The following is a 25,801-nucleotide window of genomic DNA, read 5'->3' on the forward strand; positions in this document are numbered from 1 at the left end:
CCATGGCAGGTTTAGCAGCCACGTTGCGCTGAGAGCCTTCCACATTTGTCTCCATCGTGGCCGCTGCCTTCCACAGTTACATGGGTAGTGGGGGGATGATTTTTCTCTGCCCCAGCACGTAATTCAGACACAATTCCCCCCTCGGAGCATGCGTCCTACCCCTCTCTAAGCTCTTTTTCTCGCTCTCTCACAGGGCCGAGCCAACTGCAGCACTGCTCCCGAGCAGATGGGACACCTTTTCACTGACTATTATTTTCAGTTCTACTGGCTCTGTGAGTGAGTCCTGGCAGCACCAGTGCCCTCTGGTTGGAGAGAGGAGGGGGACTGGTGACACTGGGGAGACTCCTCTACGCCCTCCTCCACTAGCCCCCAGCCCCACCTTACCCCCATCTCCCGCATGGGGCGTGGAGCTGGTTTGGTTGTGGCTGGTGACGCAGGCACTGAAGCACAGCACACGCAGAACATAGGACCTAAGCCACAGGAACACAACCGGCCCTGTGGTACCTCCTGGGCTCACCTCACACCGACTCCCACCATCCCACGCCGCCCCGACCATCTCTCTCCTTCCCTTATGGGGACGCTTGTGTCCTCCGTCGCTTCTCCCTCCCCTTGCAACACTGGATTTGAAAGCATTACACTGAACTGAACGTGGACGGGTCTGCCACATCCCAGAGTGCGGATGGGAGCTCCATCCTCTACTGGCCCAGAGGTCTCAGATGTGCCACGTCAGTTCTTCACAACACTGGAATTGCTCGACACTGGAGCCCTTTCCAAGAGCGAAACGCTGGAGTTTGGCCTGGAAAGGAAGGCTGTGCCTGGACGTACTGGAAGTCGTACACTGGAGTTGCTGTTCCTTCTAGTTGGCCCAGGGCCATCCCCCGCAGCCCCACTCCACAGACCCCCCAGAGACCCCAGGACCCACAAACGGACTGTCCTCTGTGGACAAGAGAAGGTGCAGCTTCAACATTTACCCTGCCTGTCCCCCTCCTCGCTGTACTCTTTAACTTTCACCGTATCCAGGTCTGGATGGATAAACTCAAGAACCCCACTAAAGATGCTGCTGAGGCTGTGCCCAGGCCAAACCATGCGTGGGGACACTTGCCATCAACCCATGGGAGAAAAATTACCGTGAGTCACCTGCGTTAAGTGTCATGGGACCTGTTTTGTTTTTTTTTTTTCATTTGGCAGCAGCTTGCGGCCTCTCGCAGTGTGTGTGGAGCTGCCTGGTCAGCTCTCAAGTCAACGCGGCCACCTCTGCCCAGATGTGCAGAAGTGAGACCACTGGCAAAGCCCGGTACGCCCTGCAGAGCAAGGCTGAGTCGCTGGGGACGTGTGACATGGCTTCGCTGCACCCCCTGGCTAACGGACCTCTGCCAGGCACTGAAGAGGCAGATCCTCTCCCACAAAGCGGGGAATGGCAGCGACTGTGGGCCCTTGCTGTCACTGTTCTCGGAAAGCAGTTATGTTGAGTGTATTTTGGGTATTTTACTGTTACAAGTTCTTAACTTGCTAAACTACTGAATTTTTTTTTTTTTTTTAAGCCGTATAAAAATGGGTCTCTTAATTCTGTCCCTATTGAGCTACACGTGTCTCAAATAGGAAACCAAAGGGGGCCACTGCTAAGCTCCACATTAAAGCTTGACTGCTACAGCGGTGCTGGGACACGTCAGACTGACTGACCAGCGCGCCATCCTCCTCCCCGTCCTGCTCCAGCACCTCTTGCTAAAAAGGAGACATCTGCGTTGCTGGAGGCTGAGCCACCACCAGGTCCTTATGTCTGAGATGCATTTCTCTTAAGGAAAGAGCAGCCACTGCTGGGGAAGGGCAGTGAGGGGGAAACGCCACTCCCCAGTTCTGAAGCACACGCTAAAGCTGGCTTCAGAGAAGAGCACGCCTTGCCCCTTGCAGCCCCACCACTGGACATAGGCAACTCGAACCAAACTGGTTTTGGGAAACTGCATCAGGCTCTGGCTGCTGCGTTTTGTTGCCTTCAGTGGAGATGGATGCAGCGATCCCTCCCTTTGCCAGCTGCGGGCCGTGTTGTTACCAGCACTGCGGAGCACGTGGCTGGCTCCGCTGCTCCAGAGAAACAAGCTGCAAAGACATTTTTTTATCCAGATAGAGAGGTGGTTCCTGTGCACATCTCGTGGGACCCTAAGTGGCCTTCTCCCCCCAGTCTGGGGAGCAGTTTTATCTCCTCAGAACTTATTTCTGAGCTTGTCCCAGCAAAGCAGCCACAGCCCTGCAGTTCCCTGCGACATCGCTAGGAGTTGGCATCTCTGCCAGGCAAGGCTTGCTCTTTGTAGGGCAGTTTTGAGGTCAGGTCTTCATTCTTACTGTATGCCTACAGGCAGCAAACACTTAACTATACATTGGTGATGCTCTCCAGTTACTAAAATGCACTGAAGCCTGGGCAGGCAGGAACCAGTAGGTGAGCAGGCAATGCCAGGCAGCCAAGCAAGAGTGAAGCTAGGGGACTACCAGATTTTGGGGAGCTCAGCAGGAAAACCAGAGGTCTCGTGCTACGCACAAGCAGGTCAGCTCCATGCTCAGCAGAATTCTCTGTTTCTCCCTGTAACTGCGAAGGAAACCCTCTGATGTAGCTCTCCGGCAAGGCTGCTCAGCACTCTTCCCTCTACCTGCCCTAAGCTTTTTTGCTTGGCCTTAAACTGGGAAGTTACTTTCTTGGCAGCTTTTATTCTCCACTTGGCAATCAGTGGTCCAGTCTGGCAAGTCCTTATTCAGGTGAGTGATGCCACATGCTCTTCAATATCTGCTCAGCTGAGAGGCAGCCTTCTCAGACCTGCCGTTTTCCCTTGTATTGTCAAGCTGGGCTAGATGCCTGTGTGCTCGTTTAGCCCCTGAAGAGGTAACGAGCGGTGTTGCGAGGGCCAGAGCTGAAAGCACTGCCTGCAATCACCACCACCAATCCACCCCCTCGCTGGTGGTCCTGCCCAAGGTCTGCCGAGACCCACGAGTCCATCTCGCCCCACTGCAGGGAAAGCCACTTCTGGAGGGGAGGAATCAATCAATCACTGGAAACGTGCCAGCAGCAGCAGCCCAAGAGGAGATGGAGTCTCTCAGGTGTCCCTGCGACGCTTAGCCATGGGGTTTACGAGGGCCCCTGGCAAACCAAGTGCCTAAGGGCTACAGGAACATCTCTAGTGCCTTTTTCTGCTGACAGGACTGCATGAGGGAACTGTGGTTTCCTACACGTGCGTAAAATGCTGCGTGCCTCAAAGACGGTGGCCAGTTAGCTTAAGAACGGAGATGAGGCAACATGTAAAGTGCAAAGGCCGGCCCTACCCACATACAGCTGTTTCACAGCAGAGCAGCAGCGGGCTGACAGCAATCCCTGGTATCAAAAGAGGAGAGGGATTCAGAAAGCAGTTTTTAGCATCTTATATCGCAAATAATAGTATCTTTTGTCTTAAAGTATATCACAAAGTGTATGCCAGATCCACCAGCCACTGCACAGCAAGGCAGAATCCAGCTCAAAAGGGTTTTGTAATTATTAAAGGGTCACAGGATTGCTTCTAAGCCCACGGAAACAGCTGTTTGCGTAGACTCCCCCCAAGGTCTCTCTGCCCTAACTGAAGACATGTTCCCCATCCCCAATCAGTAACAAGAGAGTTAACAATCAGGCCTTTCCCTGCATGAGACGGAGGGAGCTCTGAGCCGATGTCTCCAGCCGTACAGCTTGGGGAAAACCCTCTCCTTCCGCTGGAAATGAGACGCTTCATCTCTCTAGACATTCTTGGCAGGAAGGAAGACAAGTGTGGAAAGGAGGCCACTTGCCAAAGTTTGGCCGTTTCGGAGTTTGTTTCAAAAGCAAATTCACAAACATTCTGTCCTACTGTTAGAGCTTAAAGCCTGTAAATAGAGACTATGCCACCACTGCAAGAATTAAGAAAAAAGTAAAGCACTAATTTGTTTGGTTTAAATGTTGCTGTCACAGCTTTAATCACTGTATATTGCCAGCAAGTCTGTAGAGTTGCATTCTTAGCAGGTATTATTGATTATCGGTTTTTATTTGTGGGGAACAAGCGTGGTTTCCCTCCTTTCTTTCTGATTTATATTTATATTTTGCTGAATTTGAGTGCTGAGTCTCCGGATTCCCCACTTTTTTGTTTGGCTTATTTAGACTTTGTTTTATGCTGGAGGTAAATATGCCCATATAAATAAATATATAAATACTGCTTTGTATCCAAGGACGGCTCCTGGCGCATTCCTCCCTTGCTATGAAATAACAGTCTTTCAGTTCAGTAGCTATAAAACTGCTTCCCAAAAGATGGAGGAACCCCCATGTCATTAATCAGCGGGAGTTTCCAGACGTGCCCGTGGAGGGTCCGGTCAGGGTCAGAACAGCCCCAGCCTGTGGCTGCTCACTGCTATGTAGCATGCTTTTGAACAGGTATAAAAAAAGAGCTTGTTGCTCACGGCTCAGAGGTCAGAGCCAGATCCAGAGGCATCTGCAGAGGGAAAGCTTCCTTCCCAAACAGGAAATCAGGGCTTTAAATCTGTAAGCTACCTGTTGAATTTCTGATTTTGAAATCTAATTGCTTTGAAAGCTGGGCTACAAATTCAAAGCTACCTATAAAAAAAGTTACGCATGCCATAAACAAACTCCTCTTTTATAGGCAATTCACTACTTAACCGAAGGGCATATCCAGCTACAAGGTTATTCTGTCCTGTACTTCTCAAGCGTTCCTCCCAAAACCTCATTTCCCACAAACACAGCTTGTGTCACCCTCTGCGGTGCCCACCAGACAAGCAGCATTCTTGCTTTGCACCTGAGGAGCCACACCGGCACGTTACCTGGGAACCCTGGCCAGAGACCGTTCCACAAACACCGTTTCACCCAGGCCAAACGGTACACGAACCCGGCCACGGCCACCATCCGCGCGCCTCAGGAGCACGGAACCTGGCTGAAGAGCGGGACCGGGCATTTCTATCAGCTCCATTTCTAGCGCAGGAGGTCCCCAGCACGCGCTGCCAATGGTAAGCGAAGCACCTCGGAGCAGTCCCTGCCCCTCTCCTCTGTGCTGCTGAGCCACAAAGCTGCTGGCTCACGACGAGAATGGGCACAGCCTTCCAGAAAGAGGGTGAGGGGATATAAAGGTTGAGGGGTATAAAAGCAGGCTTAGAAAGAAGGGGGAAGCACTTATATTCTAGAGTCTAGCGGCACGAAGTCGCACTGAAACCCCTCGGGGCATACACAGCTCTGGAAGTCTATGATAAACACTGGGCCCATCCCAAGGCACGTGGCCTTGGGTCTTGTGCCAATATCAAAGTGGTTTAGAAAAGCCAGGTAAAAAAAAAGCACCTAAAAGACAAACCGTGAGTCTGAAGGCAGGTGCGTCACAGAGCCAGTTTTATTCAGGTTTGGTTTGTTGGGCTGGCAGAAGTCACTCGACAAGAGCACAGCCCACGCCTGTCACAAGCTTTGTTGAAGTATAAAAGAAATACAAAAAGACTTTCCGCAGGGCTTCCCACCTAGAAACAAACGAGAGATGAAGGAGGTTGGTGAGACGGCATTCCCCAGGGCCAGACTCTGCTGCTACTAAAGCCCCAGAGCGCAGGACAATACCCAGCGAGATTCCTTACTGCCTCAAACGGGGATGAAGGCCAGTTCTGCCTGCAGTTAACGGATGGGTACAGAAGCCCACTCCAGCTAAGTTACCAAACAGCTGCTTTGCAGCTAGCAGCAGCTGCCATGCTTCAGCCCAAAGGCTGCTGTCAGGGTGAGGGCACAGCCTTTTGCACCTCCTAACTCTGCCCGTGAAAAAAAGTGGTTTTTGTAAAGACTGGGGGTGACAGGGCTACATTTCCAGGACCCCCCCCAACCCAGACACAGGCAGAGTTGAGACCTCGGGGAGCTTACAGCCATATGGATCGACAAGGCGGTACCGGTGCTCCTCCACCCGGGCCTCAGACGTAAATACCGACCCACAGCAGCAGGAAGAGGACGCCGAAGCCCATGAAGAGCGAAGCCACCAGCGAGATCAACAGCTCCTTGTAGATGTCCCGCGTGTACTTGGTAGAAGTCACCTCGTAGCTGCAGCCCGGGGGTTAAGGCGATAACGGAGGCAGAGCAAGGTGAGGGAACCCCCCACCCCGCTCCCCTGTCCCCCGACCCCCAGCCCGGGGATACACGAAGAACCAGGCGGTGAAGAACATGCCGATGGCCAGCAGGACCACGGTGAGGTGCGGGAAAACGGCCGGGTTCACCGGGCTGGTGTATCTGCTCATCGCCTCCAGCTCCTGCGGGGAGACGGTAGAAGGGTAAGCGACACCGCTGGGGGACGGGACGGGGCTGGGCCTGGACCGGCTCCCGACCCCTCACGCCGGCCCCGGCCCCTCACCATGGCGCCCGGTTCCCGCTCCGCTCCGCTCCGACACGTCGCCTGCGCTCCCCGCTCCGCTCCCGCCGGAAGCGGAAGGAGAGAGCGAGGGGGAAAGCCGGGATAGGTGGGGCGGAGCGAGCGGGAGCCGCTCGCTATTGGCTCCGCCGAGCTCCCGGCGGGCATTGCGGCGGAGCGCGGGAGCGGTGGCGGGATCCAGCTGAGGGGTAATGGCGGCTAAAGAGGCTGAGGCGGGTCTAGGGGGGGGGATAATGGCGGCTAAAGAGGCTGAGGCGGGTCTAGGGGGGGGATAATGGCGGCCAGAGAGGCTGAGGCGGGTCTAGGAGGGGATAATGGCGGCTGGAGCAGGCTGAGGCGGGCCTGGGGGGGGGCGGGATAATGGCGGCTGAGGCGAGCCTGAGGGGGGAATAATGGCGGCTGGGGCAGGCTGAGGTGAGAAGGGGGGGATAATGGCAGCTGGGGAAGGCTGAGGTGAGAAGGGGGGGGGGATAATGGCGGCCAGAGAGGCTGAGGCGGGCCTGGGGGGGATAATGGAGGCTGGGGCAAGCTGAGGCGGGCCTGGGGGGTGATAATAGCGGCTGGGACAGGCTGAGGTGGGCCGGGACGGGGGGGATAATGGCGGCCAGAGAGGCTGAGGAGGGCCTGGGGGCTGATAATGGCCGCTGAGGCTGGCCTGGGGTGGGTGCCTGCGGGCCAGGAGAAGCCACAGCAGAAAGAGGGGGTGATGGTGAGGCTGTGATTAGAAGAGAAGGGTGATGGCAGGCTCTGAGGAGGGGGGGGTAGGAAGGGCGGGGCCCGGCAAGACCAAGGTGGGAAGAGGGTGATAATGGAAGGAGGGGCAGGTCATGGCGTGCTGGGGGAGGAGGAGGGGTTAACGGCAGACCTGGGGAGGCTGTGGCCAGAAGTAATAGTGGGTAGGGGGGTAATGGTGGAGCCAGGAAACAGGGAGGTGAGAACGGGGGGGATAATGGGACCTGGATGGTTATAATGGTGGGGCTGGGCTGGGAGAGGCTGAGGTCAGAAGTGGGGATAATGGTATGGTGGGGGTGTAATGGTGAGTAGGGCAATAATGGTGGACTGAGGGAGACTGAGGCTGGAAGCAGGGTAACGGCAGCCAGTGGAGGCTGCAGCCCATGGGGTAATGGTTTGCAGGGGAAGCAGCCGCCTCCCTTTGGTCCCACCTGCTTAGGGGGTACGCCGCCCCCACAGCCCAACTGTTAACCCCCAGCACCGTGAGTGTGCAGAGGCTGATCCCAACATCCCCTTTTCTGTTCCCCAGGATGGGAATCCATGGCCTGGCCAAGCTTATTGCCGATGTGGCTCCTGGCGCCATCCGGGAGAATGACATCAAGTCTTACTTTGGCCGGAAGGTCGCTATAGATGCCTCCATGAGCATCTACCAGTTCCTGATCGCCGTGCGGCAGGGAGCTGAAGTCCTTCAGAATGAGGAGGGCGAGACCACAAGCCACCTGATGGGCATGTTCTACCGGACCATCCGCATGGTGGAGAACGGCATCAAGCCGGTTTACGTCTTTGACGGCAAGCCCCCGCAGCTGAAATCGGGGGAGCTGGCAAAGCGGACTGAGCGCCGGGCTGAGGCCGAGAAACACCTGCAGGAGGCTCAGGAGGCCGGAGAGGAGACCAACATTGAGAAGTACAGTAAGAGGCTGGTCAAGGTGACCCAGCAGCACACCGATGAGTGCAAGAAGTTACTAACACTGATGGGCATCCCCTACGTGGAGGCACCAGGGGAGGCCGAAGCCAGCTGCGCTACCTTGGTGAAGGCTGGGAAGGTCTACGCAGCCGCTACGGAAGATATGGATTGCCTGACCTTTGGCAGTCCCGTCCTGATGCGGCACCTTACTGCCAGCGAGACAAAGAAGCTGCCCATCCAGGAGTTTCACCTGAACCGTATTCTGCAGGATCTAGACCTGACCTGGGAACAGTTTGTGGATCTGTGTATCCTCCTGGGCTGTGACTACTGCGAGAGCATCCGTGGCATTGGGCCCAAGCGTGCTGTTGAGCTCATCAAGGAGCACAAAACCATTGAGAAGATCATTCAGCAGATAGACACCAAGAAGTACCCTCTGCCTGAGAACTGGTTGCACAAAGAGGCCCAGAAGCTTTTTCTAGAGCCTGATGTGGTCAACCCCGACACTGTTGAGCTGAAGTGGACCGAGCCGAATGAAGAGCAGCTCGTCCAGTTCATGTGCGGGGAGAAGCAGTTCAATGAGGAGCGGATCCGCAACGGGGTCAAGAGGCTGAGCAAAAGCCGGCAGGGCAGCACGCAGGGCCGGCTGGATGACTTCTTCAAGGTGACGGGCTCTATCACATCAGCCAAACGCAAAGAGCCGGAGACCAAGGGGTCAGCAAAGAAGAAAGCCAAGACCAACAACGCCGCAGCTGCAAAGACCAAAAAGGGAAAATAGCCAGACTGTCCCACCACAAACCCCTGTGATGGGGTTTTATGCTCAACCAGGAATTTTAGGCTAATAACAAATGGTTGTCTTTCTGTCCTGCGTGTTAGTGCTAGGAAGGATGCTGCTAAAGTGCTTCCCAACAAGGCTAGGTTAGTGAATCGAATAAGCATCTTCCTGCGCAGCAGTAGTAACATATGAGGCTAGGAGAGAGCTGAAACCACCACAGCATGGGGGGGTTGGAGGGGTGAGGAACCAGGGAGTTGTATTCAGCAGCAGCGTTCATCGGTTTGAGACTTTTGATGAGGAGACAACAGGAGGTGATAGCCAGGCTGTGGAGTTAAAGGGAGGCACTGATCACAAACACCCTCTCTGATTTAAGAAATAAAAAGTTGAACAGCTAGCGAGCAAGAACTGGGTACAAATAATAAAGAGAGATTTCTGCCTGACACAATCCATCCAAAAAGAGGGACGTGCAAGCAGCAGGGGCTGAAGGAAAAACTGGGGAGATGTGAATGGATGGCACGCTGGAGTTGGGAAGAAGACTTGAAATAACGAGGTAAACCTCCCTTGAACAAGGGTTCGGTAATGGTTCTTCCTTCCCTTATTGCAGTCACTTTTCTTTGTTTAAAAAAAAATAAAAAAATTGTAATCCCAATTCCAGCAAAGTTCTGGCCTGCTCATAGTGCATAAACTGAGGACAAGCTGAGCTGAGACTGCAGCTCTCCAAGCCTGAATTTTGCTGCTAGGTTCTGTTTTGTGTTTAAAATGAAAAATGTCAATAAACCTAGAATGCAGTCCTGTTCACTCCCTGATTTCATGAGGCATCCTTCCGTGTTGTACACACAGAGACAGGTCCTAGACTAAGAAGAAAAAAGATAGTCCCTCTTTTTTTTTTTTATTTTATTCTGTATTTTGCATAGTCTTTTCCTTTTACTTGTCAAAGCTATGTGCTGGGTTTTGTTTTCAGAATAAAATTTATACACAAATACAATGTTTCTCATTCTCTGGAGGGATGGCTTAAGCCTTGTTGCTAAGGGCTGCACAGGTGAAGAAAAATACCAGTTTTTAGAGGGAAACCTCTTTAGTGACAACAGCCAACAAATCAAGCACAGGCCTGAATACAGAAAATTCAAGTGTTAATTCTGATGTTAACAGTAGCTTTTCAATGCTTTGTAGACATTGAAGATCTGTGGGTCAACTCTGCCAAGTTATAAAATAAGAAGCTGGGCTTGTTTTATGGAGAATTCCATGAACATTGCTAAAATAATCCTGATTTTTAAGCCATCTCAGAAGTTTTCTTAAACATAGTGTAAACAACAGCAGCGGGTGCTGCACAGGGAGCTTCCCGAGTTGGATGACCTGCCTGGCTGCAACTTGCTGTGCGTGTGGGAAGGGGCACCCGGAGCAGAGCACCCAAAGTTTACACGTCTGCTTCTCTGATCTGGTGGTTTTCACAGGGTCTCTGCTTAACTGTAATTCCAAGCTCCAAGCTGGAGATATTTTGCCAAGAGGAAGCCTTAGTGCTTCAAACGAGGGCAGCTCTAGCTGGTGTGCTTTGGGATGGACAGCTCCGCTCTCCACAAGTGTCAATGTGCCTGTCACTTCTCCCATCACATTACTTGCAGAATCTGCACCCAGAAAGCCAGAAAAGTGCTGCAGGGAAAAATCAGATTTTAAAATCAACACAAGGGGTGATGTTTTATCACCTATTCTGCATAGTTATGTATTTAATAAGGCTTCTATCTGCAAGTATTTGTGCTTCCAACCCTGAATCCTTGTTACCTCTTGTGGCTCAGTGACAAGCTTTTTTCCTTCAGCTGGAAAAACCTGCTCAGACAGTTTAAGCAACTTCTAAACAGCCTCTCACTGGTTTTTCTTTTCTAATGGAGAAGTGGAGCCCAGTCTAAGTTCTTAGTGCAGTTTTCCCAGGAGGCTTTAAGGGACAGCCTTGCTGGGCAGGTTAGTTTGAAAGCCTGGCTCTTCTGGGATTATTTTAGTGTCCGCCGCATCCTGCTTCCTCCGTCCTTCCTCTTCCTCTCCTGCCTTCCTCCTCCCATGTACCCTCCACCCCCATTACCTTCCATCCAGATTTACTTGGTCACCAGGGTAAGTTATCCCTACACTGTTATAATACATAGTAGGCCATACTAGTGATACAATAGATATGATTTATAGTAGGCTATGTTGTATATTGTAGGATATATAGTAGGCTATACAGTATTACAGTACACAGTAGACTACTATATGAGTTTTAAATGATGAAGATACTTATCATTTGAAATGTGTTTATTATGTGTAGAAAGCTATCAGTGAAAATTGATTGAAATGTGTTTTCCTGTGGTGTTGCTGAGATCTGTTACCCTTAACTGATACTCACCTGGTAGTTATAGTGGTTCAGACATTTTATCTACCTGGATTTCATTACTTAATTATGTTACTTCATTTCAAAATGCAGTAAAGACAAAGAACTGGGATTGTGTGTTCTCTTAAATGTTTCAATCCTTAATTTGTCCTTACAGGAGCTTCTTAATTAAATGCTCCTATTTTATCTTAATACCTTCATTGTGACCATGTGGAAAGGTACAGTGAAATGGTTTTGTGGCAAGGGAATGAAAGATGATTAAAAAAATAATAATATTTGGAAGTAAGTGTCAGAAAAATGCTTATAGCAAGGAAGCAGACTAAACAGCAGGAAAGAGAAATTGCAGGCTTGCTGTCTTCAACCTGACCCTAGTCTCCATAACTGGTTGCAGAGTCCTTCATCCTGCCTGCTTCTTGCTGACCTGAACAGCGTTTAGTTCATCACATAATTATGTATCACGTTATTACGATGCCAAGAATAGTTCAAGGAATAAAACCAGAATGATGAAACATTCTTAGAAAAGTTTAGCTGCCTTTTCACATACCTTTAATTTACTTAAAGGAACACAATGGTAAAGTTTGCTGCAATTAAAGGAACACAATGGTAAAGTTTGCTGCCTACCGTTTTCTCAAGGGATGCACACAAAGACCATTAAATGAATATAATTTCTCTAATGAACCTCAGGTAAAATCATAAGCATGATTACCCTGATTACAGAAATACAGTCTGGTGTTTGTACACTTGGCTTGTGCTCTTACACTGAAGTACACATTACGCTTTGTACCTTTGGGTTGGAAGCACATCTTCTCTGCCTCCGTGGCTTTCCTTGGGGTGTTTTGCATAGGATGCAGCTGCAATGGTGATCTCCAGGCGCAGAAGCGATCAGCTTGAGAAATCAGGTTTTTCTAACTCGGAGCCATAAAAACTGTTAAACATGCAGGGAGAGAAAGCGATTTATGTGCACATTAGACTTTGCTTTTGGCACTCACGCTTTCAGCTACCTTAAACTGTAGAGTTTATGTGAAGCTCTAAACTTGCACAGTCCAAACAGGAGAATAAATTCCAAACCCCGGCATCCCATTAAACATTATTTAGCACACTCCTATGGCTTCTTTCCCACCTGTGGCTCAGCACAGATGAAAACTTCCCCCGCCTCCACATCAGCACTGAGCAAAAAAAGGTTAATGAGCCTTGCACGGTTAGCTGGGGGTGGGCAGGAGCCAAGCCCAAACTTCTTCCAGACTCTTCTGAGAGTTTCTAACAATCCCCTCTGTGGCTGGCATGAAGCTCTTTGCTCAGCTAAGACTTAACTTCAGGGATTTTATTGATGAGGGTGAAAGAATTGAGTAAACCCAGAAGCTGTCCCCCTGCACAAGCTCCTTAGGGACAGCGCTGTCACCCGCTCTGGTCAAAAGGCCGGTGCCACACACCCTTGGTTCTTGCTGACGGAGCTGCTGCGTTAGTCTCACTTCTGAGCGTCACATCTGCAAACTGCCGCTTCCCTCCTCCTGTAGGATCTGAGGAATTTGAAGAATGGAGGAACACAGCTCGCGTTTCTTCTTTCTGCCTTAGGACAAGGGACACGTATTGTCTGCAAATCATGGACAGATGCATCTGGATGCTGGGTAAGAATGCCGTATTAGGCAGGAAAGCAGGACTGTAGGCACAGGCTTCAAATGTAGAATAAGATTAAACCCCACAGCACTCAAGCTTGCAAAGTTTACTGATTCAGGACAAAAGCTCATTAGCAGAATATACCTGAACTGTTTATTCTCCATATATCTGAATTTCAAGGCATTATCTTCAGGCTTTCTAAGTATGTGTCACCGTCTTATGGTGATAAAACCTCAGAGAAAACATTTGAAAAGCTGCTCTTCTGCCCTGAACATACAGAAACTGAGTAGGGAAGACAGCTGGAAGACAAGAGCAGGACTGTGCTATGCAGCAGCACAGAAAGGCATGTTACGCAGGGCTCAGCCCCTGAGGAAATCTTCAAGATTTTTCTCTAGGATGAATAAAAACATGCTGCAGAGCTTAGAGCAACCTTCTGCTTCTGCCCATGCTGCAGTATTATTCCTCATTTGCAGAAGACGAGAGCTTGGTCCCAGCAGGCGGGTTGGGTGGATCTGTTACAGGTTTTTGTTTATAAGGATCTTCAAGTATTCTCAAAAAAAGTTCTTTTTTAGTGGAAGGGAAAAGCAGCTGCAGCCAAAACCTAGAAATATCCTACCAGCTATTTCTGGTATGTTTGAACCTCATAAATATTTGTAAAGTGAAAACTCTGTTACAGAGACACAAGAATCTGGTTTTGTACCAGAGAAGTGGAGTGCAGCAATATATCTCAAATGTGAGACAGCAACCCTGATGGGAACCGCTAAACCCAAGAATGAAAATTAAGTAACACATTCACTGATGCCTGGTGTGTGAGCAAAACTGCCAGGCATCGCCCACGGCATCCTTCCACACGCCAGGACAGCGTGCTGCAAGAGAAACAGCAGCACACTCTATTTCAGTATGTCCCAACCGTGCCTTTACAAAAGGTATTACAAGTGTCTTTGAAAATCAGGAGCCACCTGAGCTTTTGGTGTCAATACTGCAGAGCAATAGTTTATTCTCTCTCCCTGGCTTGTAGTTGATGTTATTTTTCACTACCAGTTTGTTGGGGGGTGGGGGTGGGGGTTCTCTTACATTTTCTGTTCTAAACAAAGATTTCCACTTCTGTTTATCACACTGATATTATTGTTAATTAATATCAGAACCACTATTTATACCAGAAACTAGTCTTTCAGGCACATGAAGGATTCCTAACACCTGCTGTCCTCTGCTAGAAAGAGTGAGTAACTGGCACTGGAGGGGCTTGATTAGAAAAAATCCTGTGTGCAAGGTGTTGTGTGGTTTGAAAATGAAGGCACCAGTTTTCTTTCTGCTGCATGGAGCTTTCCGATAAGCAATTTTTTTTTTTTTTTTTTTACTCCCTCCTCACCTCCTGGATTGCCATGAATACAGGTAACAGCTTTCTATTACATACATAACACATTATATACAATTCATTTCTTAGTCTCACAATTATGAAGAGCAGCCTGAAAATGTCTTCCTTCCCTACCTTGAGTGGAGAAAAACACATAAGTAATAGGTGAGCTGGAGCAGATACAAAAATTAAATGTAATAAAACCCTGTCTTGCTGTGATTTGCTGCACTGGCGATAGTGGGGGGGGAATATTTCCCTCTGTGCTGGAACATGACCAAAGTTATCAACAGAAATGTGGCAGTTCAGCCTATTCTTGCCATCTAGCAGAGGACTTTCTGTCCCAGGCTGCCGAGTGACCCTCTGGAGTCTCTGGCAGCTCGCTTGCGGAGTTAGTGTGGGCAGCTGGGGATCCAGCAAAGCTGATCCAAGAGGGCCCGGGGGATTTGGGGCTTCCCGGCATTGTCATGACTCACTTGTATTCAGTCTTCTCATGGGGAAAATGAAATACATTGCCCCTTTTCTGCCTCCTAATGAAACGAGATGAAGTTTGCAAATTCTTCACCCCTTCTCCAGGTTTCAAATCATTCAATATTGGGGTGTGTTTTTTTTTAAAGCAAAAACCTAATTTTTTTAATTCAGCCTTATGATTAAAGAAAGTAAGGACAGAATGCAGTTTCTGAAAGAGTTGCTCTGCCTGTGAGGATTTGCAGAGAACCTAAGTACAGTTAGATGTTATCTCAAGTATCAAAGCTTTGTAGTGTTAATGAAGAGTCTAATAAAGTACTTGCTAATAGCAGCATCATATGAAAGCCATGCCATTGCTCCTTCCTATTTCACTCTCTTTCTCCTCCTGCCAGCAGGCACACTGCTATGAGGTACGGTAATATGGCTCAAGGCAATCACACCACTGTGACCCAGTTCATCCTCCTAGGACTGACAAGTGAGCCTAAGCTGCAGACTCCTCTCTTCATGATGTTCTTAATGATTTATCTCATCACCCTGATGGGCAATCTTGGGCTGATCACATTAATCAAGACAAACCCCTGGCTGCACACTCCCATGTACTTCTTCCTCTGCAATCTGTCTGTCATTGATCTTTGCTACTCCTCCATCTTTTCGCCAAAGCTGCTTATTGTTTTTTTGGTGGGAAAGAAAACCATTTCTTACTCTGCCTGCTTTGTCCAGCATTTCTTTTTCCTTGTGTTTGTGACCACAGAGGTGCTTTTGCTGGCTGTGATGGCATACGACCGCTACGTAGCCATTTGCAACCCGCTACTCTACACTATTTCTATGCCCAAGAGAGTCTGTGTTCAGCTGGTGGCCGGGTCATACGTCGGGGGCATTTTGAACTCACTAATCCAAACGTGTTGCTTGCTGCCGTTGCCTTTTTGTGGACCCAACATCATCAACCATTACTTCTGTGACACTAACCCTCTGCTGAAACTCACCTGCTCTGATGACCACCTCAATGAGCTTTTGCTTGTAGCCTTCAACGGGACCATTTCCATGTCTGTGCTCTTCATCATCGTCATCTCATACATGTACATCCTCATCTCCATCCTGAGGATTAGGTCTGTCGAAGGAAGGCACAAAGCCTTCTCCACCTGTGCCTCCCACCTCCTGACCGTTACCTTGTTCTATGTGCCCGCGGGGCTGAGCCACATGCAGCCGGGCTCCAAGTACTCGCTGGAGATGGAGAAAGTCACCGCCGTGTTTTATACCCTGGTCGTCCCTATGCTCAACCCTCTGATCTACAGCTTGAGGAACAAGGAGGTCAAGGATGCACTTAGAAAAGCAACCGCAAATAACATTTTGGCAAGTTGCCTGCTGACCAAACTGACCCCAAACAGTTGATAAAATGCCTGCTGCTTCCCTTTTTAAATAGTCCTATGTCAGCTGTCTGGAGGAGTAAGGAACCACATATATTTACAGAAGCAGGTACAGCAAATTTTAAGCGTGGTTTAAAATCTGCGGAGACTCAGTGTTACCAAACATCCTGTTGTTATGGACCTCTGATAACCATTTCCTTGTCATCTCTTGGTTTTTGGGTTTTTTTCTTTCTGTGAAATTATGTAATATCATAGGAGGTGGAAAAATAAGCTCATAAGGAATTTCCCTCTTAAGCTTAGTTTCTTAAGAAGTTGCACTGATTCAACCAGTGATTTCTCCAGAGGCAAGTTCAAGGAGGACTGGGGACTTTTGGAGAGGTATATCCAAAAAAAACCCCTACACCTCACTTTGGGCTAACCACAAGAAAAAAAAATATTAAAAAATCTCATTCGCTTCCAGGGGATGTGCCATGGAAATTAAGGGAGCAGAAGAAGAGACCACTGACCTGCCAGGGAAGGAGAGCAGTAAGTGCTGTGATCTAGCATCAGGAAGATGCTAAATTATTGAGTGACCAGAACATCACAGCCTGAAGGCAGCATAGCTGGGTCTGTACCGAAAAACCTCTGCTGCTTTGCCTCCAGACCTGAAGGGGACTTCCACCCGAGCAGCTGGGATGTTTTCCTGCTGAACTCCCAGGCATTTTCATCCCTGGGGACTGAAAGCTCCAGCTTGTCTCTGCCTGTACCCAGCAGCATAGCACTGCTCTCAGCCACCCAGGTGGATCTCATCCTACGCCTTGCTTCCCACAGCTGCAAGGCATCTAACTCACCCAGATTTGCTCTATGAGAGAGAAATGGGCTTCATCTGACCTGCATCTCACATCTGCTTTAGGAGGAGAAACAGCAGCAGCTGGGAGTGGTATTTCTCCCTATTGGCAAGGAGTTTAGCGTGATTGAATGTGACTAGCGATGGAGAAGTATTTTTTTCCCCCCCCCTATTTTCTTGTCATGGGGCTGTTGGAAGTGATATTTCCTCCCAGCCAGCTCTTCCCAAGACAACTGCATAGCTGAGAAAGTACCACTGAGGGATGCCGCAGAGTCTCATGCTCTCCAAAGCAGAGACAACTGACTGCAACCTGTTAGAGACCTTGAGCAACACGAGCTGGGATGCCAGGTCTCCATAGAGAGAAGAGGGGGGTCATCTGTCACTTAGTGTTAACTTGCACATGGCTGCATCTGAGTTAATCCAGACATTGGGGTTTTTTTTGAAGCTAAAATAAAAGATAAATACTCCTAGCATGACTTATTTTAGATGGCCATAGAAATCATGACCTAAGCATGCCCACTATACTGTTATACCAATAATCCAAACTGGTTTTCACTCAGATGTAAGAGTCTACATTGTGGCTACCTAATACAGAGCAAAATAAAATCCACCAAGAGCATGTAGCTGAGCAGGGGTCATTTTTCTCAAGACAGCCACAGAAAAAGGTGGTGGTGGAGGAGATCTTTATAACACTTACCTTTCATAACAGCTTGCTTTATCCTCAGCTTGGACACTAGAGGGGTTTGCTTTGCATTAAGAGTTATTCATGCTGTTTGCATAACATAACATGGCTCAGGAAGCAGCAAGAACCAGTTACTCCATAAGGGAGGGCAAACTGGGAGCTGAAAGCAGCCACAATGCAGGATAGGCAATAGCCTCACCTGCAGGGCACTGTCCCACAGCACCCATCAATGGCCTGGAGGAAACCAAGGGCCAAATTCAAGCCAGGAAAGCTGAAGACCAGGACCAAGCACGACTCTAAAAGTTGTTGAAGACCCAGGGCTGAGCTTAAATAGTGCCCCGAGCCCTGGGCAGAGGGTGTGGGTGGAGGCCCCAGGTGATGCTGGCCACGGCAATGACAGTGGTTCCCCTCCCTGCTGTCTCAGGGAGAGAGGAATGGCATTTTTTCCCCACCCAGTGCCCTAAACACAGCTACAGCACCGTATCCAGCCTTTTCTGATGTATTCCTATGCACAGAGGATGGAAGGACGGAGCATAAAGGAGCATTAACATCCTTTGCTGCATGTTAACAATTCTTGTCCTGCCTGTTGATTCACGAGAATAAGGCGCTTCAGATGTCACGTTCTCTGTTTCTTGGGAAAATTGTCCCAATGCCTCTATTTTTCATGAAAACTCCATTGGAAACTTTGATTAAAAGCTTTATAGCATTTCACTTCACGCCAGCTTAAAGCTGGTTTTAACTGGTTGCCATCACATTTATTCATTACAGTTCTTTTAGGAAGACCACAGTTTACAAAGATGCTTATTTTAAAACATAAAATTTATTCACTTTGTCATTATACAGGCTACATGTTCTTCAGAAATTGTATACTTCATTAAAGATAAAAGGTATGTCTTGATTAAATATTAAAAAAACCTTTGCCTAGTTTTCTTTAGAGCATCTTCCACCTCAGCCATGTGATGACACACAGAAGTCATAACTCAGTCAAATTGCCACACAAAGCATGGACCTGTTACTGATCATCTAAAAAGGAAAAGATTAGTAAACATAAAGACAACACGTCCCAAGAAGAATTTGGTTTGGACACACTTCTGGCAACGTGCTAACATACGTGTGCCCATAAGTTGCCAGCACAGCTCCAGGTCCCCGGAGCCAACACCATGGCTTTATGCTTTCTGGTGGACCTTCCATACCTTGGTCAGAAATTTCATCTGAGGTCACAGCTGGACCTTCACCTGGATGGTCACATCCCACCCTCAGGGTCTGGGCTGCATTGCAGCTCTCCATGTATCACTGACTTAAACAGATCCTCAGTTCTTTAAGCTCATTTGGGGAAAATGATCATCAAGCAGGCAATGGAAATATTAGTAATTGTTTACCTCCAATTTGAACATCCTTTTTGTGGGCAATATTTTCATTTAACACAATTTAGACACAAACCATCATGGTACTATTTCAGTTTTGCTAGGAAAGCACTGACAATTATTCTGCTTAATTATTGAAGGCTCACGCCACAATGAAAATAAACTGAAGTTGTTTAAGAGAACAATTCGTTATGCTAGTTCTCCATACCCTGTACTTGCTGTGTGATCTGCATATCTGTAAGTGGACCAATAATGACCGATAACACATACTCCTTCATTACCTCCACAGTACCGAAGAGCTGGAGATGCCTTTTCAAAACCTGGATAGGTGCGGCGCCAGCTTTTGCACCCACAGCCTCCTGAGGGCCCCCTTCACCTCTTTGTTCCTCAGGCTGTAGACGAGGGGGTTGAGGGTGGGGGTCAGGACGGTGTAACACATTGAAACCAGCTTTGCCTGATCCCGCGAGCAAGCCTTGCCAGGCTGGAGGTAGGCGAGCATCCCCGGCGCGTAGAAGATGGTGACGGCAGCCAGGTGGGAGCTGCAGGTAGAGAAAGCTTTCAGCCTCCTCCTGGCCAAAGGCATCTGCAGGATGGTGCAGAGGATGTAAGTGTAGGACACCAGGATCATCAGGACAGAGCCCACGGCGATAAGCCCAGCAATGGAAAACTGCAAGATCTCGTTTGCGCGGGCATCGGAGCAGGAGAGCTGCAGGAGGGTGGGCAGCTCGCAGAAGAAGTGGTTGATGCTCCTGGCTCGGCAGAAGGACAACCTCCCCGCCGGGACGGTGTGCACCAGGGAGGTGAGGAAGCCCGCGGCGTACACCAGCACCATCACGCCGTAGCAACACGCCCTGGACATGGTGGTGGTGTAAAGCAGCGGCTCGCACACGGCCGCGTATCGGTCGTAAGCCATCACCCCCAGGAGGAAGCACTCACAGATGGTCAGAGCAAGGAAAAAATATATCTGGGCAAAGCAACCCAAAAAAGAGATGTGGCTTCTCCCCAGCAGGAAGGTCTCCAGCGCTTTTGGGATGATAGCGGAGGAAAGGCAAAAATCTATGAAAGGTAAGTGAGTCAGGAAGAAATACATGGGGGTGTGGAGCTGGGGGGCGGCGTTGATTAGCAGGATCATCATCAGGTTCCCCAGCACCATGAAAACATACAGGGATAAGAAAATTGTGAATATTGTGGTTTGTAGCTCTGGGGCATCAGAGAAGCCCAAGAGGATGAAGCCAGACAAAACAGTGAGGTTTTCTCCATCCATCATTTCTACAAGTTAGATGAATTTGCATAGAAATAAAATGAGTCAGTGAAATGAATCCCTAAGAGAGAAATACTGTGGAACCATCGGATTTTAATCCATAAAGTAAATGCAACAGAAAATGGTGCATTCTTTTAGAAAAATACAAGACAACTGTATTTCTGCCTTTAGCCCAAGCTTTGAAGTCAAACAGGTGAAGGAGCTAATTATGCAGTCAGATGTTAAAAGGGGATAATTCTGCAATGATTTATAGACACTGTGCTAATGATGTGCTAAGAAATATCAAAATGTTTATCTGAGTGTAAAAAAATGAAGTCAAATAAACACATTCCAAAATGTGGAAGACAGAAGATTCGTATTCTCATCACTGATTTCTGGAAATGTCAAGGGGTTTTTTTTCCCTCCTCTTTTTTTTTTTCAGACTGTGTCAGTGCTCTTCTGTGGCCTCATTAGTTCTGGTGCAGCCTTTCCATTAGGAAACAAAGCCATGCACTTGAAATTTTTGTTTTGTTTTGTTTTTAATTTCTAAATTTATCTGCTTTTGAAGAAAAACCCCTGCACGTGCTGGCGGAGGGGGCGGTGCGGGGAGCAGTGGTATTGTCTCCAGCACAGCTTTGCTGTGATTGCAGTGAGCTTTCTATGACCGACTCAAATATCCACGTAACAGTGTTAAAATATAGTATATATAAACCCAACTTTTTAAAGCTTCAGCTTGGATATTCCCATCTCCCCCTTTCAGCCCCTCTGCAGATGAATTATCTGATGGAAGATCTACCTACAGATGTCTACATCTCCGCTGAAGTGTCCCTAGATCAGGAGAGTGGGTTTTTTGAAGCAAACCTCCTAACCCCTGCTAGGGCACTTGGGTTCACGCCATGGATGCTCTTGGAGAGCACGGATGGAATTCCTTTAGATGCAGCTCCACCAGTACATCCCAGCCACAAAACAGCATCTGCTCCCCCAGAATGGGCTGAATTAAAAAACTACAGAAGGCTGCAGTGAGTGCAGGAGGGTGATTTAAGTCCCAGCACCACTCATTTCACTCTAACGACCTCAGATCTTCTTGGTCAATGTCACTTGGTATTGGAGATATAGCTCCGTCTAGACGATTCGTACCCTTGAAGCATGCATTTCTCTCTATTGACAACAATTTCATCACTGGAATTAAATTTATTGTGTCCTAGAGGTGGACGTTTCCATCCCGTAGAGGCAACCTTCGGTGAGCAGCTCATATGTGAACCTGCAGTCCTGGAGAGGACAATTGTACCTTAAAGAGCTTCAAGGTTAAAAAACATGCTAAATATTAAAAAATATTTAAATATTAAATAAATTGTTTTAAATAATAACAATATTTAAAATCTTGCCAAGTACAGATGGAGCTACTCCTGAGCCTGAGCCTGTGCTGCAGGACTTCAGAGAGCAGATGCTTTTATTCTGAATTTTCTTCTCATCTCAAAAGGAGTGTGGGAAGCTTCAGTCATATGAACAAAACAGAAGCATTAATTAGGTTTTTTTTTTCCTAGGTTTGCCAATTGATCATTGAAATGCAGAAATTAAAAAAAAAAATTTACATAAATATTACTGTAACATGAAATTTAAAAAAGTAACCTGCTCCTCATAACTTATTACACTGAGTCCAGCTCCCACAAAAAGGGACTGGTGTACATTTTTCAGGTGTTAATCAATACTAATGTATTTTTTGCAATATGAAGTATACAAACAGCTAAAAAGATAAATCGTTTGAGTCACACTGGAAGCAAACTGTTGTGAAATGTGTTACGGGTTAAGGGATGATGGAGAGAGCAGCGAAGCACCGGGCTGAGTCTTCTTGTACCATTTGCACTTAAAAACTCTTTCAGGCACGTGAGAGGCAGCACGACAAGGGTCACCAATGGGAAACGCCAAACCCTTTTTTACCTGCTTGGTTAAAAGGAAAGGTGTTGGTAGATGTGGTGCCTGCAGCTCCTTGAGAAGCCCATCCGATGGGTTGAAGCCGCGGCAGGAGAAGAGACGCTCGGGAGGGCAGGATCGCCCTGGCTGGCTAGCAGAGGGGTTTTATCCCAGATGAAGCGTTACCTCAGATGTTTGTGCAAGCTGCTCTCCCTCAGGGACCCTCCTGCAGCTGATAATTATTTTGACCTGCTCAGCAAAAGCCCCTTTCAATCCCTCCTCCCTCTCCAAAACCTTTCCACCTGCACAACAAGCTCTCCTGTAGAGACCTACCCAGGCTGCCCGTGCCACCACCTGGTCTTGCAGAAAGACAAGTCCAGGGTAGTTTGCTTTTTATTTATCCAACTATCACAAACTTCTCTCTTTCAGTCTTTCACTGAGGAAGCCCTTTACTACCAACAGGGAAAGCTGATAGGTCAGCTCGTGTTGCGTTGAAGGGTGCTGAAAACAAACCTGATGGAGCATCCACTGTGTGAATGGGTTGAGCGTGGCCATGGGGAGTCCTCTCCAGCAGAGACATTTATTTCCATACGCTTTACTGGTGACTGCACAACCGGTTGCTCAAAAGCATCATTTTACACAGCTGCTTTGAGGTTATAACAGAATTAACTCAGATTTACCAGTTTTATTCTGATGAATTCCGAGTGCCAATGTTTCCTGAAAGCTTCTGCTAGATGAAGAGACGTTATAAAACCCTTAGTGCAAATATTAAATGATAACTTTGTCCCAGACATTTAGAAAACACAAACGGTAGGGCGGATGGAAGAGAATACTGAGCTATGAAAGTATGGGGAAACAAGATGGAGATGCCTTTAGATGTTTTTAATGTAAATTTGTTTTTCTGCTGGAAGGCAGCAGACTATTAGTCCTGGAGCTGCACTGGAGGTGGGTGGAAAAAGGATTTCCCCATGGGTTTTAATTTTTTTCCCCCATTGGGTATTAGGCTAAAACTAAGGCTTGTGAAGTGGGAAAAGCAACATAATAGAGGGGAAAAATAACCCTCACTCAACTTTAGGACAAAAAAAAAAAAGAGATTTCAAAGATTATTTTAAAAACATACATGGAAGGCTAAAGAATCCACTAAGAAAACCTGCCTGGGTAGGGTGTGTGTCTGCAGGGTGAGTAATGCAGCTTGAAATCCCAGAGCTGGACAGCTCGGTACTGCAGCTGCTCCATCTCCACCATAAGGCGACCGCAGGCCACCAGCACCTTGGCTGTTGTGGGGAAAGGAAGACCTAAAATCCTCCCTCCCACCAGCACTCTGGCTCTTTACATGCCCAGTTAACTTCACGGCAGAGCAGAGGCCCAAATACGACTTGTCCCCATTTACCATGAGTGCTTTGATGACCAATACACCATCACAACGTTATTTCACGCAACCTCACTTTGTGGTCTGGAGCTAAAACTCCTGGAAAAATCAACTGACATCCACCTAATACCAGGAGCATCACCAGAGGACGTTCATGAATATAAAACATGAGAGATCAGACACTAGCTGGTTTGATATCAGCAGGGCAAAGCCACAACCTGCATTCTCCCTTTTGCTCTCTGAAGCCTGAAATGAAGTGGGTTATTATTTGTTAATAGTATTTAAATAATAAATGATATTTATTTCAAGTAATATTGAAATAACATTTACTTTGGACAATAACTTTCTGCCCAATACATGGTCGCTGTCAGGTCTCAGGCTACAGCCAGGGAAAGTCCCGTCCATCCTAGTGCAGCACGTAGCCTTGGTTCAAGGAGAAACGTGTTTTCCAGGTGTCCTGCTGCCGGGTGCATTTAGTCCCTGCTTCTTGAAGGTGCAATATCTAACCCTCCTTCTTGAAGGTGCAATATCTAACCCTCCTTACCATGTCAGGCTAGCCCTCTCCTTTCAGCTGACCAGGAACCATGTGTGGACAAGGAGGAGAGGACTCTGCCTTTTGCTTTCCTCATGGCATTCTTCATGTCTGTGTTTCTTAGGCTGTAGATGAGCGGGTTCAGCATGGGGACTATGATGGAGTACAGCATGGAGACCACCTCGCCATGCTCCAAGGAGGGTCTGGAGCCAGGGCGCAAGTACATGAAGAGGGAGCTGCCGTAGTACAAAGCGATGGAGACCAAGTGGGAGGCACAGGTGGAGAAGGCTTTGTGCCGACCGGCCATGGAGCGGATCCGCAGGACAGTGGAGAGGACCGACAAGTAGGAGACTAGGATGAAGACTGTGGTGCTTAGCACGTTGAACCCCACCACGGCAGAAACCATCACCTCGTTGACATGGGTGTCAGAGCAGGAGAGGGCTAGCAGCGGTGGTCCATCACAGAAGAAATGATTGATCCTCTTGGACTGGCAGAATGGGAGACGAAATATGGAAACCGTGTGTATGGTGGAGCTGATCACGCCAGCTAAGTAGGCACCAGCTAACATCCCAACGCAAAGCCTCCGGGACATGACCACAGAGTAGAGCAGGGGGTTACAAATGGCCATGTAGCGATCATAAGCCATGGCAGCCAGCACGTAGCACTCAGTGGTGGCACAGGTTGCAAAGGAGAAGAGCTGAGTGGCGCACCTAACAAAGGAAATAACCTTCTCCACTAAAAAATTCAGCAAGGTTTGAGGGATGATGGTAGAGGAGTAGCAGATGTCCAGGAGAGACAAGTGGCTTAGGAAGAAGTACATGGGGGTGTGCAGGCACGAATCAGTTCTGATTAACATAATTACTCCCAGATTTCCTATTAGAGTGACCACATAGATGGCAAGAAATAAGACAAAGTATGTCACCTGCAGGTCTTCTCGATTTGTGAAACCCAGGAGAATAAACTCGGATGCAAATGTATAATTGTCTTCAACCATATTGAATATATAAGCAGTTCAGCTGCTTTATGTCTTTCAAATGGAAATGCTTAACAGGTCCAAATCTGTCAATAATGTTAAGAATGTCAATTTTTTTCTATCAATCAGTTACACCACTTTAAGTCAATATAAGGTAAATTCTCTTTGAGAAAGTAAAACCTCAAGTTCCTGAGCCCAGTCTCCCAATTCAGCCTTAGCTAAACACATACAACCACCAGCAACGTGCTTGGAAGTGGGTGGATATTTTAAGGCAAGGAAGGAGGACAATACCATACCAGAATAAAGCATAAATAAATTGCAGGGCTTTCTCATAGTTCCTCTCAAGCTATTTACACATGGAAGCCCATGACTTCCACAATAACTGCTGAGAAAATGGAATTATTTCTCATCTTTTGAGTGCTCCCAGTCCAGCGTGAGTACATGAGGAATAAATATCTGTTCCCTGTGTCCCAGGAAGACTTCTTCTAGGTGAAAGCACTGGAAAATGCGACTTTCCTTAGCGTAATTTTTCCAAGCGTAGGATGGTGCAGTAGTAAGAGCCAGAATTTGTCTCACCTCACTTTAGACATGATGCCTAACTTGGAGATAAAAGATAAATTCAGGCTTGCCCTCTCTGCTCACCAGGGAGAAATCAGCAGCTCCTAAAATCGCACTCTACGACAGATAAAATAAACAAATATTGATTTTTCCTGGATAACATCAATCATCACTTGACGGAATTACACCAGAGAGCAAACCAAGAGTGCATGCTGCCTGGCGTCTGACATAGATCCAAACTTAAAAGTCATAATTATTTGACGACCCTTTGCTGAAGGGGTGAGGTTCACCTCCAGATCCAGACATCTCATTTCAGGTGTCCTGTGAGCAACATGTCTGGTCTCCTGGTGTTATTAATGGGGATTTAGAGCTGCTTTTCACTGCCCACGTAGAGATGCCGGA

The 25,801-nt window shown here is 48.0% G+C and overlaps 4 protein-coding genes across 13 annotated transcripts in view; 2 read left to right on the forward strand and 2 right to left on the reverse strand.

Annotated features, from left to right (window-relative positions):
- The window catches only part of MYRF (myelin regulatory factor), a 68,101-nt gene extending 63,890 nt beyond the window's left edge, over window positions 1-4,211 (forward strand). For all 9 annotated transcript variants that reach the window (XM_030038397.2, XM_030038388.1, XM_030038394.1 and 6 more), the window contains one exon: window positions 194-4,211. In XM_030038397.2, coding sequence (XP_029894257.1) covers window positions 194-280 — 87 coding nt within the window. In that variant the 3' untranslated portion in view covers window positions 281-4,211. The remainder of the gene's footprint in view (window positions 1-193) is intronic.
- A 1,146-nt stretch (window positions 4,212-5,357) lies between these two features.
- On the reverse strand, window positions 5,358-6,542 carry TMEM258 (transmembrane protein 258). Of its 2 annotated transcripts, none has more exons than XR_005934112.1 (4): window positions 6,366-6,542; window positions 6,155-6,264; window positions 5,871-6,058; window positions 5,358-5,496 (listed from the first exon to the last, which is right to left on the reverse strand). XR_005934112.1 is itself a non-coding variant. In XM_030038489.2 (4 exons), exons 1-3 carry the CDS (start codon window positions 6,528-6,530, stop codon window positions 5,932-5,934), a joined length of 402 nt encoding a protein of 133 aa, XP_029894349.2. In that variant the 5' UTR covers window positions 6,531-6,542; the 3' UTR covers window positions 5,358-5,496; window positions 5,885-5,931. The 2 variants fall into 2 exon arrangements, 1 of the variants encoding a protein (XP_029894349.2); XM_030038489.2 differs by having other exon boundaries at window positions 5,885-6,058.
- FEN1 (flap structure-specific endonuclease 1) lies at window positions 6,489-11,259 on the forward strand. The gene is made up of 2 exons (XM_030038452.1): window positions 6,489-6,571; window positions 7,645-11,259. The coding sequence occupies exon 2, from the start codon at window positions 7,646-7,648 to the stop codon at window positions 8,792-8,794; it is 1,149 nt and encodes a 382-aa protein (XP_029894312.1). The 5' UTR covers window positions 6,489-6,571; window position 7,645; the 3' UTR covers window positions 8,795-11,259.
- Window positions 11,260-15,047: 3,788 nt separating this feature from the next.
- Window positions 15,048-24,862, reverse strand: LOC115351621. Its single transcript, XM_041129044.1, has 3 exons — window positions 23,920-24,862; window positions 19,170-20,094; window positions 15,048-15,195 (listed from the first exon to the last, which is right to left on the reverse strand). Exons 1-3 carry the CDS (start codon window positions 24,860-24,862, stop codon window positions 15,102-15,104), a joined length of 1,962 nt encoding a protein of 653 aa, XP_040984978.1. The 3' UTR covers window positions 15,048-15,101.
- Between the last annotated feature and the right edge of the window lie 939 nt (window positions 24,863-25,801).

This window comes from Aquila chrysaetos, chromosome 16, assembly GCF_900496995.4.
Source record: "Aquila chrysaetos chrysaetos chromosome 16, bAquChr1.4, whole genome shotgun sequence".
NCBI classification, from domain to species: domain Eukaryota; kingdom Metazoa; phylum Chordata; class Aves; order Accipitriformes; family Accipitridae; genus Aquila; species Aquila chrysaetos.

Coding starts and splice junctions, on each gene's coding strand:
- TMEM258 (XM_030038489.2), bottom strand. CDS start 6,530: ATGCCCGCCGGGAGCTCGGCGGAGCCAATAGCGAGCGGCTCCCGCTCG. Junction 6,265..6,365: donor AGCGGGAACCGGGCGCCATG/GTGAGGGGCCGG, acceptor GTCTCCCCGCAG/GAGCTGGAGGCGATGAGCAG. Junction 6,059..6,154: donor TTCACCGCCTGGTTCTTCGT/GTATCCCCGGGC, acceptor CCCGGGCTGCAG/CTACGAGGTGACTTCTACCA.
- FEN1 (XM_030038452.1), top strand. CDS start 7,646: ATGGGAATCCATGGCCTGGCCAAGCTTATTGCCGATGTGGCTCCTGGC.
- LOC115351621 (XM_041129044.1), bottom strand. CDS start 24,862: ATGGTTGAAGACAATTATACATTTGCATCCGAGTTTATTCTCCTGGGT. Junction 20,095..23,919: donor CTCCTCCTTGTCCACACATG/GTTCCTGGTCAG, acceptor GCAAATTCATCT/AACTTGTAGAAATGATGGAT. Junction 15,196..19,169: donor AAGGGGGCCCTCAGGAGGCT/GTGGGTGCAAAA, acceptor AATGACAGACAG/ATTGCAGAGGAAGAAGTACA.